Below are 17737 nucleotides of genomic sequence, written 5' to 3' on the forward strand. Positions count from 1 at the left end.
GAAGTGAAGGGATACTGATTCCAAATTCCCAAATTGGACAAACAAAGATATTCTTGAGAATAAGAAGAGGAATCAATGATGGTGAAGGTTGGGTTCTCTTCATGGAAAAATAAGGAAAGTGAAGCATTTATTAAATGCTTTGAAAGGAAGAAGCATTTTCATTCAATGAAGAGTTTGAATTGGTGGAGAAAAGAAGGGGGCGGGGGTGGGAAATGGAGAACAAAAAGTACAGGCAGAAGGAAATTCAAATGTGATGAGATTTATATTGAGTGGAAGTTTTTTTTTGGGGGTTTTTTTTTTTTCTTTTGAAGGGAGCAGAAGAAATCAGGTAATTTTAAGGTTGAAATAAAATATTTGGAAAGAAAGAAGCAAAACGAGGAATCCAGAGACAAAAGGGACACAAATTTTACAGTCCCCTGATGCATGCATCCGCAGAAATCCATTGTGATAACAGTCATCGGACAGCCTGGATGTCTTTCATGCCTGCCAAATAAGTATTGTACCATGAAACAACTCACCAACTTTTTGAAGAAGCCGACAATACTTGGAAATGTACCTGTGAGAAACGGGTGTACCTCTGCACAACAAAAGATTTGCAAGAACTTTCTGAGCAACGCAATACTTTCTGATCAAAAGTTAATATTTTGCAGCCCGTACCAGAAAAACTCTTGATGCTATGGGCCGATGAAAGACCTGAGGGTTTATGGACTTGTTCGTTTCTTCTCAAACCTTCATGCTTCTTAACACTGATGGGTATATCAGATCTGGGGCATGCCGATGCACTGGGAAAGTCAAAGTGATTATATTGATGTTAAATCATGTTTGGGAGAAGGGTGGGAGTTGTGTGGTCTTTGAGTGCCATTTTGTTTGTACATACATACATACATACATGTTTATACATTTCCATATATAGTCTTACGGAAATGGCCCTTGCGGGAATACTAAATATTGAATTAGCTCAGTTCCCCCATTAAATTCATGTATAGATAGGTTGTGTGGTATAAGGGACGATATGTGTGTGTCGGGAGGTGTAACAGACTGTTTTTGTGTTCGTGCTATGGTGGTGAAACGAGAGATCGCAATTATTCCTTCCTCATTCCGGAATAGGCCCCTCCCAATCCGCTGAGAGGAGTGGACAAGAGCGAGGGGTGTGGACTGGACTGGAAGTGATGTGAAGGGGAGGAGCCTTTGGTCAGGGAGTCGCCGAGACAGGTGTGTGTCGAAGGAGCTCGCGTGTCGAGGCGAGAGAGAAAAGAAAAAGGCAGTGGTGAACCGGCCGGCAGAGAAAGCGGAATCTGCACATCGATTCCCCTCTTGACTCGATGGAGAAAAGAAAAGGGGACGAAAGGAGTGCTGTGTGTGAGGAACGGCCGGGTTCTCGAGGCGTGCTCAGAGTCGCTTGGAAACGAGCGAACGAAGGAGGCACCGTGTTGGGTCTGCCAGGAGAAACGCTGAACCAACCTGCACGTCGGTGATTCGACCGAGAGAGGCACTGAGAGGACGAAGCAGGAGTCGGGCTTAGGGCGGGAAGGCCGGAGAGGAGATGCTGGACCTTCGTACGGTCCTTGCTCACCTCACGGCTTGACACGTTGTGATCCACCTGTGGAACTTGGACCTCGATTGGGGCCTTGTCTGGAGAACAGGCCAGGCCGGGATTCGTGTGCTGAACCCTGGATTGAGACCGGCGATCTTGCATCGTCGACGTGGCGTGGAGCGGAGCGCGCTGAGGAGAACCGCGCACGCGGTGACTTGGGCGGGAGCTGGAGTGCTGCGCCGCCATCTCTTGCTGCGCGGCATGTTCGAGCAGGTGTTCGAACCCGTGGAAACCCGCTGGTTTTTATGAGCGACCTTCGTGCTTTTGGAACACGGTCCTCTCGTCCATGAGCCATCACCAAAGTACTCTGTCTTGTCCTGCATGCATGTTTATTTGCACGTGTTGTATAAGGCATATTTCGTAGTAATCCCCTCGAAACCTTTTAGCCGTGGTTCCCTAGTTAAGAACGGGTTGATTGTTAATAAAACCACTGTCATGTTATTGCTTGTGTTGTGATCCCTGATGTCCTCACTAAATCTGGTTAATTCTGATGAAGTTGCCCCTTTGGATTAATGCGTGTCGCGTCGAGGAACGATCCGTTCGATTGGCATACAATACCAAAATGGTTACAGACTGGTAGACTCCGCTCGGTCACTGACAAAGCCAGTCTGTAACTCGGGGTTCTATCTCCCCAACTGGTAAGGTACAGGATTACGTTGGCATCGCGATTAAAGACGCGTGACCCGAGGCCTGTGCTGAGCCAGAGGGCGTTATAGACTCCTGGAGACGGTGGTGGCGAGGGTGGCACCAGGGACCGGGTCAGATTCCCGCCACCCCGGATCCGCAACAATATCTATATATATATGTATATATATATGTGTATATGTATATGTATATGTATGTATATATATATATATATATATATATATATATATATATATATATATATATATATATATATATATATATATATATGTATATATATATATGTATATGTATATGTATATGTATATATATATATATATATATATATATATATATATATATATTGTTTGGTTCTGGGGCCACAAGTTAAATGTGAAGGGCACACAGTGGAGCACATACCTCTGCCATGCAATGCCACGGGAACTTGTCAGACCAATACATTTTTGAAATTGCATGCAATATTTCGTTCTTGGTCCCATCTCTTAAATGTGAAGAATCCTTCAAAAACCATCATATCCGGATTCAGAATCAGATCTTCACCAAAATTGAACCAATTCTTCCTCATCACAAACCCGTCGCACACAGGTTTTTTGTCTGAATCCATCCACAATTTTGAGATAGCATCCACACACACACACACACACGCACACGCACACGCACACGCACACGCACACGCACACGCACACGCACACGCACACACACACACACACACACACACACACACACACACACACACACACACAACTGACAAACAAGAAAGAACATTGTGCAGAGCAAGATACGAGCAAAATCCACCCCTCTCCAAAGGTTGCCATGGATACATGAAATTGTCCAATTCATTAACATTAAAATTGACAATCGTAATGAAAGCTCAGGTCAATCGGATGAAAATTGATTATTTTTCAGATTGAAATTCGTGATTTTAGAAGTTTGACATTGAGTTGGCCGTTTAACCTCAAAAAGTTGGTGTCCCAAGTTAGTGACGGAATTGGCAAATACTGTTCAATTTTAAGTCAATCAGATGAAAAATGAGGATTTTATAAATTCGACCTCAAAATCAATCGACTTCTCAGTTGAGACTACCTCCAAAACGTGGTGGAGTTTCATGACGATTGTTTTGGAATTGTGACATGCTGGTGATTGACAAACAAACAAACAAGGAGAAGACGTCGTGTATAGCACGTACTTGCAAAATACATAAAAGAAATTTGACCTCAAAAATAATTGGTGGTTGAATTCAATGACCAAATAAGCAACTCCTCTTCCAATTTCAAGTGAATCGGATGTAAATTGAGGATTTTAGAAATTCCATGTTCGTTGTTGACCTTTTTACCTCAAAACAATGGGCTTCTTCCTTATGAATATCTCTTCCATGTGGTGAAGTTTTGTGAAGATCGGTTTAAAATTGTGACCTGCAGGCGACAAAAAGACACAAATGGACAGAACAAGAAGAAGACGTCATGCAGAGCATGATACTTGCAAAATCCACAAAACAAATTTGACCTCAAAATAATTGGTGGTTCAATTCAATGACCAAATTTGCAACTCTTCAAATTTCAAGTGAATTGGATGAAAATTGACAATTTTAGAAATATGGCCTATGTTGACCTTTTGACCGATGTGGACCTCAAAAATAATTGGTGGTTGAATTCAGTGAACTGCAATATAAATCCTCTTCACATTTGAAGTCAATCGGATGTAAATTGAGGATTTTAGTTATACCACCTTCGTTGTTGACCTTGGGCCTATGTTGACCTTTTGGTCCATGTTCACCTCAAAAATAATTGGTGGCTGAATTCAATGACCAAATATGGAATTCCTTCAAATCCCAAGTCAATTGGATGAAAATTGACAATTTAAAAATTCAGCTGATGTTGACCTCAAAAATAATTAATTGATGGTTCAATTCAGTAACCTGATATGCAAATTCTCTTCAAATTTCAAGTCAATGGGTTGAAAATGGACGTTTAAGAAATTTCAGCTTCGTTGTTGACCTATGGCCTCTGTTCACCCTTGTGATCAAGCTCAAATTACCCTCAAAATGAATGGTGGTTGAATGCAAATCCTGTTCAACTTTCAAGTCAATCAGATGAAAAATGACGATTTTAGAAATTTGACCTCAATGACCTTTGATCTCAAAATCAATAGCCTTCTCAATTGACACTACCTGTACAATTGTTAAAGTTTCATGGCGATCGGTTTGGAATTGTGACCTGGAGGCGATTGACAGAAAAACAAGACAGACAGAATAACAAAATTGACTGATCAATATACTTGAAAAATCTTCCATTTTGCAAGTAACGAACAGACAGACAGGCAGACAGACAGGGGTGAAAACGTAACCTTCTTCTTCCTTCGGTAGCAGAGATAGTTATCCTATATTTTGCATCTGGTGAGAGGAGAAGTGTCCAGAGGTGTTGTAACCACTGCCACCACTGCCAATTGTTTTCAGAGGAAATGCTCCGTCCCCAGCACCTCTCATCCATTAATATTTCTTGCATTCCTGTGTATGTGATTCCGATGTTAATTGAGGAACGGAACAATTATGGTTAACCTTTTTGAAATTGCAACTCTCTCGTATAAATGCTGAAAATTACGTTTTGTATTTTTTTTGAAGATATAGTCGAGTCTCGTGGAATAAAAGACGATTTGATTTTCGGTTTAGCACCACCACCACGATAGGTTAAAAGTGTCTGGCGAGTTGAACACAGTGCATGCACAAAAGGCTTCTTTAGCATTCAAACATCATTTCACAAGGATTGTGTTTTTGACGGGACATTAAAGAAACACATTGACAAAGATATAACAGAAAAACACAAACAATCTGATTTGGAAAACTTGTCTTTTATGTGTTTGATGCGGCAGTGGCAGTGACCAGTTCGATCACCACATGTAAAAATCCCCAAACGGGAAGTCAATGCGAGCGGTCGCAAAGTTGCAGTGTGGCTAAGATACACAAATTTATGGTCATACCGAGTCGAACACACGGAAATACTTCGCTCTGAAACGGTTACTACACACACTTGCTCATATATATATATATATATATATATATATATATATATATATATATATATATATATGTATATGTATATGTATATGTATATGTATATGTATATGCATATATATATATATATATATATATATATATATATATATATATATGTGTATATATACATTTGTCGTGAACACCTCACTTCATCTGTCATACTGGTGGCAGCATTATGGAGTCTCGTTCTGACTGCAGAAGTGATGTCCATTGTTCACTGTTTGTTGACAGGATTTATATTTGTCATTGTTTTAAACTTCATGTCCTTCATTATTTTCAGGTGATGTCTATCCTGTAAATGTGGAATCCAGACAACATATGGATGCATCTGTCTCAGAAACTTTAAGATATCATTCCAAAAAGGAAGATTCAGATATTCATTTTACAAATGGTGATACTGTCTGTTCTGCAACAGGTAAGAAGAAACATTCAAAATGAATATTCAATCTTTTGATCTGAGGGTTTATAAAAATTTTGAAATCGTGAAATTTTTTGCATTTTGGGTTTTACCAACCAAACCGAAAAATAACTTCTTGTTCTTTGTTTATGTAGAACAATCCAGAAGTCCGATTGGGCAGATAAGATCCAGAAGCAGCTTGACAGTGAAGAAGATGTTTATTTTGAAGCAACAATCCCAAGAACAAGACTCACAACCTTCAAAATACAAGTACACATCTGGTGAAAACAACACAAAGATCAACATTGAATTAAACAAACCCAAAAAGGTTATCGAAAGGCAAGTGCATAATAAGTGTAATATCTGCAGTGTAGATTTTACTTCACTGAGAGACATCAAAATACACATGAGGATCCACAGAGGAGAACGCCCACACAAATGCTCTGTCTGTGACAAAGGTTTCTCTCAAAAGGGCAATTTGAAACGTCATATGAGGATCCATACAGGAGAGCGACCTTACACATGCTCTGTCTGTAATAAAGGTTTCTCTCAAAAATGTGATTTGAATAAGCATATGAGGATCCATACAGGAGAGCGACCTCACAAATGCTCTGTCTGTAATAAAGGTTTCTCTCGAAATGGTCATTTGAATATGCATATGAGGATCCATACAGGAGAGCGACCTTACAAATGCTCTGTCTGTGACAAAGGTTTCTCTCGAAAAGGTGATTTGAATCAGCATATGAGGATCCATACAGGAGAACGACCTTACAAATGCTCTGTTTGTGATAAAGGTTTCTCTCAAAAAGACAGTTTGAATATGCATATGAGTATCCATACAGGAGAGCGACCTCACACATGCTCTGTTTGTGATAAAGGTTTCTCTCAAATACGTCATTTGAATAAGCATTTGATGATCCATACAGGAGAGCGACCTCACAAATGCTCTGTCTGTGATAAAAGTTTCTCTCAAAAAGTTCATTTGAATAGGCATATGAGGATCCACACAGGAGAGCGACCTCACAAATGCTCTGTCTGTGATAAAAGTTTCCCTCAAAAAGAGAATTTGAAATTGCATATGAGGATCCATACAGGAGAGCGACCTTACAAATGCTCTGTCTGTGATAAAAGTTTCTCTCAAAAAGGGAGTTTGAAATTGCATATGAGGATCCATACAGGAGAGTGAGAGTGGAGGAAGTCAGACGTTGGGTGTCTGGTCTGCATTTGAAGGCTAACTTTGAAATGTGGTTTGGCTGAGAGTGAGACCCCAGAGTTTAAGTGACTGAACTTCTTCAAGAGGGTTGTTGAGAAAGTAGATGGGTTTGTGGTTTTATTCCTTTGGGGGAGATCAGGGGAGAGACATAGATTTTTGACCAGTTTGTGATTTTTGTCAAGGTCTGAAGCGACGGAAAAGGCTGCTCTCTGTTAGGATGAGGAATGTCGTGGCAGAGTGTGAGGTCATCAGCAAAGTGATAATGAGGACTTCCCAGAGAGTCAGTGAGATCATTGATTAAGATTAGGAATAAGATGTGGCTGAGAACACTGCAGTGGGGCTACTCCAGCCTTGACAGGAAAAAGAGAAGAATGGGTTTGTGGAAGAAAAAGTAATTATATTCATGTGTTCTCAATTATAATGGTTGCTGGTGCTTTATTAATTTAATTTTTATACTTCAAGTCGAATTGGCTGTCAGTTATGTTTCCCTTTACCCAAGAGTCTTTTTGACCTAAATCTTGATAAAAGGAATGTCTTGCTGTGGGACTAAGTGACCTGGTTGATAACACTGCAACTTTTGCCATGATTCTTTCACCTAGTGGACACGTATTGCAGTTGGAGTTATTTTGCTGAATACTTATCAGCCCCCTCGATTCCCACAAAAGCATATAAATGCCAGGAAATGTAATCTTAGCTTAGTGCAAATCATTGTGGGTATTCGCCATCTCAGTGCATTGGACTCAGTGGTACCATGTCAAAATATAACTTTTCTGAACAACAGTACTTTCCGTTGTGGACATTGAATTAATTGTTTCTTTCAAATTGAGTAGTAGGACTTGCACCGAGTCGGTTAACATCAAAATTCCACAACAGGTTCCTGTTCCTGTTGAGAGCCAGATGGCGACGAGAGTGAAGGAAGTCGGTAATCTGAGAATAGAGTTGGCTTTGAATTTGACAGGCAGACAATTTGGAGAATGTGGTGGAAAAGAACTCTATTTCCACACAGTTAATCGATCAGCATACCAAAGGAGAATCTTTAATTTCGTAGAAAGGAGGAAGAACATTCAATGATTCACTGATGCATTTGAATGGACTTCACTGAAACAGAAGTAATCTGTAATCCCTCTTATACACAATTTGGCATTCCAAAATGTAGGGTGAGACATTTGGCAATTCAACTACGGGATGAGTTGATAAGCTCTCGGGCAAAGAACTCAAAACTGCAATACAAGCCATTTTGGGTGGGAGGGAGAGAATGACACAATCATGGCAAAAGTTTGCAGTGTTACCAACTCGATCACCCTGTTTCTATGCAGCGAGCAAGACCTTTTTCATAGTAAGATATTCCTTTTATCAATATGTTGGTCAAAAGACTCTCGGGAAAAGGGAATAGAAACATTACTGACAGCAATTTGACTATTGTGCAAAACTTAAATTTATAAAGTTCCAGCAACAAGTGAATATAATTGAGAATACATGAATATACAGTAATTATTTTTCTTCCACTAAAGCAATGTGGTTTGCCAGACCACCTCAAAAGCTCGAGATATGCCCAGAGAAGGAAGGAAAGAGATATGCAGTTTGTTATGACTGGGTAAGGTGGGTACAGAGAGAGGGGTTGGGGATGCAAGATTTTGAAGAAAACACAATGGATTCCATGACCTTTGGAATGCGTTCAGACTCTGACTCTCACGTGTCCTGTGAACCTACTCTGCTGCTCTTATTGTCCAGGAGCTGAGTTTTTGAGTGCAAAAGTTTGGCTAGGTGCTTTATGGGTAATAATGTCTGGGGAATTCAAATAGGCTTGTCTTGTAAGTGGCAACCCTTGATGAAAATTGCACATTCCTTTGTGACCATTGCCCACTCTTTTCCATCAAAATTATGGGGTAGAGCAACCATAAATAGGCATACCTTTGTTGATTTTTATCATAGGATTTCAAATTACCCCACAATTCATTGTCTCGAAACCCTCTTTCAGACGATATAATCACAATTTAAATATCTATCCGAATAAAAGGCAATCTGTCAGTGTGTGTGTGTGTGTGTGTGTGTCAGTGTGTCTCATCCATAACTCCAAAAGTATAACACCGAGCAGCCTGAACCTTTGCATGCATACCAAGAAAACTCCAAGGAAGAGCAAGAGTGAAAATTGGGTGTTTAGGTTAATTAAAACACCCGTTTTGAAGATAATTAATGGCATTATTTAATTATATCCTGAATCGGGTGACTCTGGGTCTTAAACACTCTTTGGGTCTTAAGGTGTTTCCTGGGTAACCTCGCTGCAGTCTGAAGCCACCATGTTTTTTGGCTTATTCAACCACACCTTGACGTGGAACAGGCCGTACCAATTTCTTAACGATGAAGTTTTTGTTTTTTTTCCCCCACTTTCCTCACTCATATCAAATGCCTGTTCATCATTGCTATGAATTGCCATATACATCACTTTTGTCAGTACTATAGTTTTCAAATTAGGAGCATGGAGCGATTTCATGCATGACATGATACGATTTTCCACGATCGACTCTCTCTGACTCATTAAAGTATATCATTGAAATATTATTTCGGTTTGGAGGATCGGATATAGTCCGGATTAAATAATTGTCGAAATCTGTCGTGAAATCTGATAATTTAAAGAAATAATGAGTCGTAAAACTAAGCCGATATACCTATTTACTTTGAGCAAGCAAGGCTATGTTCCCTCCACCAGACACAGAGAAGAAAATGTGGAATTTCCAAAATATTAAACTTATCTTTTTCTTCTGTTTGGAGAATTATATTAAGTAAACAAAATTTAGGAACGTGCCAAAATTAACGAGCTGCATTGAGCTATACGATTTAATGCATTCATTGGTAGACCTCACGCCCTATCCCAACGAGGGACTGCCTATCTGTAGCGTCTCCCAGATCTGTGTCGATATTATCAGGGGTTTCATGAGGTGCTCTACAGGGAATCAAAGCAAATCTGGAAAAAAAACCAATAACAAACGGACGTCTGAAAAAACACAGCGATAACGTTTGCGCGGATCACCAACTGATGTACCAAGTGACACGTGCACAGACGAGCAGGCAAACTGGTGGATTTTCTGCAATGTTTATTTCATGGGTGATTGAACTTTGCGATGTCTCCAGGGTTGTTCTGCATTAAGCTGCAAATATTTTGTGGATAAAGTCATGATGTGAATGAATTCATTATTTCTTTAACTGCCGTGTGCGTGTTGAAGACTGGCTTTAAAGTTAAAGGGATCCTTTATGGTATGCAGGGACAGCCTGGCCAACCATTCCTTATCAACCATTTGATGGTACCGCTTGCATGAGTGCTTAAGCCACTTGCCGAACGCCTGTTGTCGGATAGTAAGTAATAATGTTTGTGAACATATCCCTGAAACATCAAGACAAACGCAACGTTGTTTTTTGGTGAAAGCGACTCAAGGTTTCTGGGTTGTACACAGTAAGTACTGTCGTCGGTAATCGCAACGACTCAAACCTGCTGATTCCCGAAAAATTGCCGATGTCGGCCTTGTGTGCGTGTGTGCGCGTGTGTGCGTGCGCATGTTGTCCCTTTAGCATAACATGCTCTTTGTACGAACTCCTTTACCCCAATTTCTTTCTCTCCCCCATCCTTGCTCTAACCCCTCCCAAATCTTTGCAGAACCCTCCTCCTGCATCAACTCTCTCCCTCTCCCCCTCTCCCCCTCTCTCCCTCTCTCCCTCTCTCCCCTCTCTCCCTTCTCTTCCTTCTCTTCCTTCTCTCCCTCTCTCGACATATTCAAATGGTGGTTAAGTCTGGACGGTGTTTGTCTCTGGATGTTGGGTGTATGTATCTGGACATGTCTGGATGGTCTTTGTCTCTGGACATGTCTGGATGGTCTTTGTCTCTGGACATGTCTGGATTGTCTTTGTCTCTGGACATGTCTGGATGGTGGGTGTATATCTCTGGACATGTCTGTACGGTGTTTCTCTCTGGACATGTCTGTTCGGTGTTTCTCTCTGGACATGTCTGGGTGGTGTTTCTCTCTTGACATATCCGGACGGTGGTTTTGTCTTGATGGTGTTTGTCTCTGGACGTGTCTGGATGATGTTCGTCTGGACATATCCGGATGGTGGTTATGTCTGGATGGGAGTTTATCTCCGGGCTGTGTTTGTAGTATGACCGTAAGAAAATTGATGTCAGACATTATTTTGTTTCCATCTTCACTGTTATTCTATTAATAATAATTTTGATGAGACAGTATCAATTGTAATTAACACTCCACCGCACGTCTGCCTTCCCCTCCTCTTCCCTTCCCCAACTCCTCCTCGCTCCCCTCCCTCCTCGCTCCCCCTTCCTCCTCTCTCCTTTCCCCTCCACTTGTTCACTCTCCCTGCTCACTCTCCCTCATCCCTCTATCCCCCCCCAAACCCTCATTTTCTCCCTCTCCCCTTAGTATTACCATCAGCGAAGAGACGGGTGGTACTTGTTAATGCTAACATAAACGTCAGTGTGTGTCCGTCCATCACTCCATCCATCTCCTCCGTAACTCCAAAACCATGAAACCTTGTGACCCCAAACTTTGCAAGCATACGAAGGGAACTCCAAGGTAGTGCATGAATGAAAATTTGGAGTTTGGATTTTATTAAACACCCCTTTTGAAGATAATTAACGGCCTTATTTAATTATCCTTAATCAAGGTGGCGTTATTCTTGGTCACCTCGCTGGGGTCTTAATTCTCCATTGATTTTGGCCTGCGAAACGATGCCTTGATTGAAACAAGCGGCAATGATTTCTTCACCATTAAGTTAATTTTTTTTCACTTTCCTCATCTGTATCATCGAATGTCTGATCATCATTCCGCCGAATCGCTGGATACATTGCAATGCTTATAAACACCCAGAGATGCCAGAGTTTGCTGCTTTATTTCATTTCCGCACATGCCATCACCTCTGGAATCTCTTGGTTTCAGCCGAAGTTTCATAATATAAACTTCTTTATTGACTTCAGCATTAGTTCCCCAACTGCTAAAAAAAAAGTAAACAAAAAAAAGTGTTCATTTATCCAATTTGGATATCACTTGACATTCTGGGTGTCTCCGGGTACACACTGTTGATATAGCCAATCGGCAATCACTTGCCAGGCAAGCCGTTCCTTATCAACTATTTCATGGGAGTACTTGCTTGAGTGCGACGTCACTTGCCGAGCATGCTACAACATTTGTTCTGCCACTGAATATAATGATCGACTTGAACAAAGTCCAGGGCCCTTTCCCCTGCGTTTAGTCGTGCGGTGCCTTGGGCGGTGAGTTTGTGGGTGGTTCGCTCGCTGAAAATGTGCAGTTTTCTTTTCTACCATGTTTCCCCTTTCTGTACAATCTTTCATTATATGACCCGTCAGTTCGGCAAACCAAAAATTAAACGTTTTGTTTTTAAAAGTTTCTTCAACAGTTTTGTTGGAGTGCTTGCTTGAGTGGATGAGGCACTTGGCAAGCACTCAAGCTGTGACGGTGATACGGCAGCTCGGTTCTCCGTGGTTCTCCGGCATTCCTAACTGGACATTTTCAGAGTTAGGAATGCAAAATAATTGGATGATTACAATGATTAAAAAATGTTTTCAGTTGTTACAAAGCAATGAATCGCCACATCATGGCAGGATAGCCGAGAGGTACACACGCTCGCTCTGAGTTGTCTCGTCTGAGTTTGAATCTTGACCCAGCTATAAACTGTCATCCTGGTGTTTCACAGGCAGGTGATTCATCAATGTGTGTGCCGTCTCACAGATTGACATTAAACTGGACGTCACATCTGCCGAAATCTCCCCTCTCTCCTCTCCCACTCCCCATTCACCCCAACCCCTCTCTCACCTCTCTCTCTATCTCTCCTTCCCGTTCTCTCCCTCTCGCTTCCTCTCTCACCCCTCTCCCTGATCCCCCACCCCTCCACCTCTGTTCAGGGAATGGTTAAAGAATGATGGATTTGTTTTGAATTTAAAACTGCTTCCTGGGAATCGTTAATAAAGACGAACTATTGACAAACAACCAAGAACAAGAAAGATGTGCATAGCACGATACTTAGGAAATCCATAAAGCAAATTTGACCTTTCCCTATTGTGTAGCATGTGCAAATCAGATTTGTGGTGAGCCGACCGGAGGGGTGCAAATATTGCTGCATGTGTGAGCATACATGCAGGCAGGCCTTTGATTGATAGGTGGATGGAGGTATGGAAGTTCACATGGTGGATAGATAGGTAGATGGAGGTATGGAACTTCAAATGGTGGATGGAGGTATGGAACTTCACATGGTGGATAGATAGGTGGATGGAGGTATGAAACCATGGTTTCAAATGCTCTTGCCCGGTTTTATATGGAACTCGACAGTGAATAAGATGATGTTGCTGTTTGGGGGCATTATATCGCCATTCCATTCCCTTCCCCTCATGCTGCCTTCCCTTCCCTTCCCTTTCCCTCTCTTTGCACTGTCCTGCCTTCCCTTCCCATCACACTGCCTTCCCTCCCCCTCCCCTCATGCTTCGCTCCTCCCAAACCCCCTCCCCTTCTACCTCCTGTCGATATCTCATGTCAAGATCCGCGTGCTGTATTACTACGCTGTTTTAACGTAACCCATTTTGTTCAATCCTGTACTAACCCTCCCCCTTTCTTCCCAAGTCCCACAACCAAACCCCCTCCCACTTACTCCCACTCCTCCTCGCTCCCACCCCCCCCCCCGGTGTGTATAGCCTTGTTTGGTGAGGCGTTGCTCTTCCCACTGTCGCCCTTCCTTGCTCTTTCCCCATTCCTCATCCCTCCCACTTTTCTGTCCCCCCCCCTTTCCTCTTTCTCCCTCCCTCTCCTCTCTCTCTTATATACCCAATTCATATACCTCTCTCTTCATATACCCAATTCGGTGACCTGATCTGAAAATTCTCTTCAAATTTCAAGTCAATTGGATGAAAATTGATGAGTTTAGAAACTGCACTTAACATGTTGGCCTGTTGGCCTATGCTTACTTCAAAAATAATTGGGTGTTTAATTCACTGACATGATGTGCAAATCCTCTTCAAATTTCAAATCAATCAGGTGAACATTGACGATTTTCTAAATTTGGCCAATGTCATTGGCTCTGCACCTTGGGGCGCACCCCCTTGAGGGTCATGAGTAATTTCCAGAGGGGGCGTGAGCCGGGAGTAAAAAGTAGGAATTTCTCAAATTATTTTTGGAATCCTCTTAACAAGTGTTTGCATAATATCGTGATGAACATAAAAAAATAAAAGTATCGCCATAAATAATTTTCTTTTACCATTCGCAACTCGGGCTACCATTTTCTGTATTATAATGAAGTTTTAAGTTCAACATTTCTTTAAATTTAATATCAAAATTTATATTTAATTTGAATTTTATTCTGAAGATTTTCTTTTCACAGATTTGCAGAACCCATTTCAAACTTAATAATTCACAATGAGTGCAAAAAAGCAGAAGAATCTTGACTAATATATTTGATTTGGATTTGTTTCCCTCCAAAAGGGTAACACACAGGTACCCCAGTGATTAATATGCTCCAAGACTCTGAGCAATGATGGCATGCGTCCCACACACTTGGAACGCCACTTAAAGACAATGCATCCTGTTCGAGCTGCCAAACCCAAGGCATTCTTTGAAACAAAAAGACAGTCCTTGAAGCAAGCAAAGATGGTCAGCACTGGAACATTTCGGCAACAGACTTCAAAGGTTGTTGAGGCTTCCGATGAGATTGCCATGTTGATTGCAAACAGCAAGAAGAGCCATAACATCGGAGAGACTCTCATAAACCAAGTGTATTGCCTGCAGCAGAGTTCGTTCTGGGGAAGGATAGTACAAACAAGCTTTCCCAAATCTCTCTACCAATCAATACCGTCAAGGGAAGGATCGATGAAATGTCTCAAGACATCAAAGATCAAGTTCTCGACCAAGTAAGAACTTCTCCTGTATTTGCCATCCAGTTGGACGAAATGACGAATGTTGCTCAATTTTCTCAGCTATTGACGTATGCTTGTTTCATATCAGGCAATAGTGTAAAAGAGGAAGTACTCTTCCGCAATTCCATGGAAAGTTATACAACAGCAACAGATATTTTTCAAGTGGTATCAAACTTATTCCAGGAAAATCAACCTTCGTGGGACTCGCTGGTACAGGTGTGTACTGATTGAGCTCAGGCCTTGCTTAGTTTGCAATCTGGTTTCATATCAAGAGTGAAAGGCCATCTGCTCTCGGTACGTACTGCATCCTTCATTGTTCCTTCATTGTTAAGCCTTCACATCCAGAACTGAAATGAGGGATGTCATGAATCTGGCTATCAAGATAGTCAACTTCATCAAAGTTGGAGCCTTAAACAGTCGTCTCTTCAAACAGCTGTGTGTATATGGATTCTGAGCATCAAGCCTTGCTTTTCCACACAAAGGTATGATGGCTTTCGAAGGGAGACATGCTTGGACGGCTTTATGAACTACGACAAGAATTGGCAACATTTCTAGATTCACAGCAGAAAGCAGATCTCCCTGACAAGTTCCAGTCTGAAGGATTTTTGCTGTCTCTAGCTTACCTGGTGGATATCTTTGAAGCACTGGATGCCTTCAATCTCAAATTCCAAGATAAAAATATCAACATAATCATGCACCATGACGTTATTCGAGCCTTCATATCCAAACTCAACCTCTGGAAATGTCGAATTCATGATGGAAATACAGATAGTTTTGCGAACTTGGATTTTGTTCTCATTCACAGTGATCTTGATTATGAGTGAAAGAAACAAATAATTACTCATCTGACTGAATTGAAAGCAGAATTCATCAGATACTTTCTGGATATAGATGAGAAGCACGAAGCCTGGAAATTCATTCGGAACCCATTTCAATGTGAAGTAGCTGATATTTCAGATGAAGTGCAAGAGGAGTTTCTTGAGTTAAAGTTCAATTCCTCGACTGAAGAAGACTTCAAAAAACTGGATCTGGAGACGTTCTGGGTCACATACCTTCCTGTTTCCCCTTTGATCTCACATCAAGCTCTTTGGAGTCTGACAATGTTTGGATCAACATGTCTTTGTGAAGCTGCATTTTCCACGCTCGTTGCTGTGAAGACCAAGTACAGAAACAAGCCGAACGTTGAAGGGGACTTGCGTTGTGCTCTCTCTGGCATTCGGCCATGCATTCAAGATCTGGTATCTCATTAAATGTTATCTCATTAAATATGCTGTGTGTATGAGTGTTGCTTATGCAGCATTCTTTGTTCAATAAAAAGACTAAAAACATGGATTTTAAAGTTTTTCCTTTTAATTCAGGAGGGATTTTTAATCATTTGGTTGAAAATGTGTTGGGGGGGGGGGCGTGGATGCAAGGACCAACTACTGGGGGGGGGCGTGGTGGTAAAAAGGTGAATAACCACTAGCCTATGTTGACCTTTTGGCATATGATCACCTCAAAAATAATTGGTTGTTGAATTAAATGACGAAATATGAAAATCCTCTTCAATTTTCAAGTCAATTGGTGACAATTTTATATTGACAATTTCTCACAATTTTAATTTTATATTGAAAATGTTAGAAATCTGGTCCATGTTGACCTTTTGGCCTTTGTTTATCTTTTGGTGCATATTGTGACACAAAAATTATGTGGTTGAATTTAGTGATGTGATGTACTCATGCTCCTCAAATTTCAAGTTTAAGCGGATGAATATTGAGGATTTTTGAAATGCGGCCTATGTTGACCTCAAAAATAGCAGGTGATTGAAGAATTCAGTGACCTGATATTTAAATGTTCTTCAAATTTCAAGTATATGGATTGGAAATTGACAATTTTAGAAACGTGGCAAACGTTGACCTCAAAATAATACTTGGGTGAATTCAGTAACCTGATATGTAAATGATCTTCAAATTTCAAGTCAATCAGATGAAAATTGAGGATTTTAGAAATTTTAGAAAGTTGTTGACCTTTAGCCTATGATGAACTTTTGACCTCAAAAATAAATAGGATTCTTTCAGACCACCATCTCCATCTGTTGGTGAAGTTTGATGAAGATCGGTTTAAAATTGTGACTTGCAGGTGATTAAAGGTGAGCAGTGACGCAAACAAACAGAAGTGATCAACATACTTATTAATAGTGTTTTTCTTTTCTAATTAACGAAGTGAACCGGTCATTGCACTTGGCAAAAAATTGTTTTTGCCAAATTCCAAACAAACAAACTCACTTGAACCGATCAAAGTACTTCACAAAATTTTTTTCGCCAAGTCACAACCAGAAAGATGGAGATGAAAACGTAACCTCCTTCCACCTCCGGTGGCAGAGGTTAAGCCTGGTGTTGGTTTAGCGGTTAGGGTGGTTGGCTTGGGATCCTAGCGTCCTGAGTTTGTGCCCTGTTGGCTGAGATCATCATCGGGACTGAATGATGTCAAGACTGCCACCCTTGGGGTGCTCGGATAGATCACACATGGCTCCTTGGTCCGGAGGTCAGAAAGTCAGCTCGCATTGAAAAGGGGAGGGAAAGATTTATAATCTGAAGCTGACAAGAATGAAAAAGACATCTGGATGTCTCCAGGGGCAAAAAATCCATTTAAGCTGGAGTGGTGCTTCCATGCAGACTTTCAGATGCCAATGTAATTGTTTATATTTGAGAATCCCTTAATAAGCAGAATAAAATCAAATAACAGGTAATTATATATGATACTGAATAAAGATTATTGGAAAGGCCCATCTGTTTGGGGTATAAGGGGCACTTCTTCACGAGGCAGATTGTAAAGGCAGCAGCAGGCTTTACCTGGCAGCTTGCTGGTACACTGTGTCGGAGTGGTGACCCGTCCAGGATTGTGCCTAATAGCCAAGGAGACTGCTTAAGCAGCACCAA

The 17737-nt window shown here is 41.2% G+C and overlaps 1 protein-coding gene across 6 annotated transcripts in view; it reads left to right on the top strand.

Annotated features, from left to right (window-relative positions):
• The window catches only part of LOC147029121 (uncharacterized), a 96325-nt gene that overhangs the window by 10694 nt on the left and 67894 nt on the right, over positions 1-17737 (top strand). For 5 of the 6 annotated variants that reach the window (XR_015056778.1, XR_015056776.1, XR_015056777.1 and 2 more), the window contains exons 3-4: positions 5569-5703; positions 5841-5966. Coding sequence is in view for 3 of the 6 variants with exons in the window: in XM_085876202.1 (XP_085732328.1) it covers positions 5569-5703; positions 5841-5966 (261 nt within the window). In the remaining 3 variants the exon portion in view is untranslated. Of the gene's footprint in view, positions 1-5568; positions 5704-5840; positions 16197-17737 lie in introns of those variants that run through there. The other variant, XM_085876201.1, reaches the window with a different exon arrangement.

This window comes from Eptatretus burgeri, chromosome 4 (genome assembly GCF_056783735.1).
Source record: "Eptatretus burgeri isolate ZD-2024b chromosome 4, Ebu_testis_v1, whole genome shotgun sequence".
Taxonomy (NCBI): domain Eukaryota; kingdom Metazoa; phylum Chordata; class Myxini; order Myxiniformes; family Myxinidae; genus Eptatretus; species Eptatretus burgeri.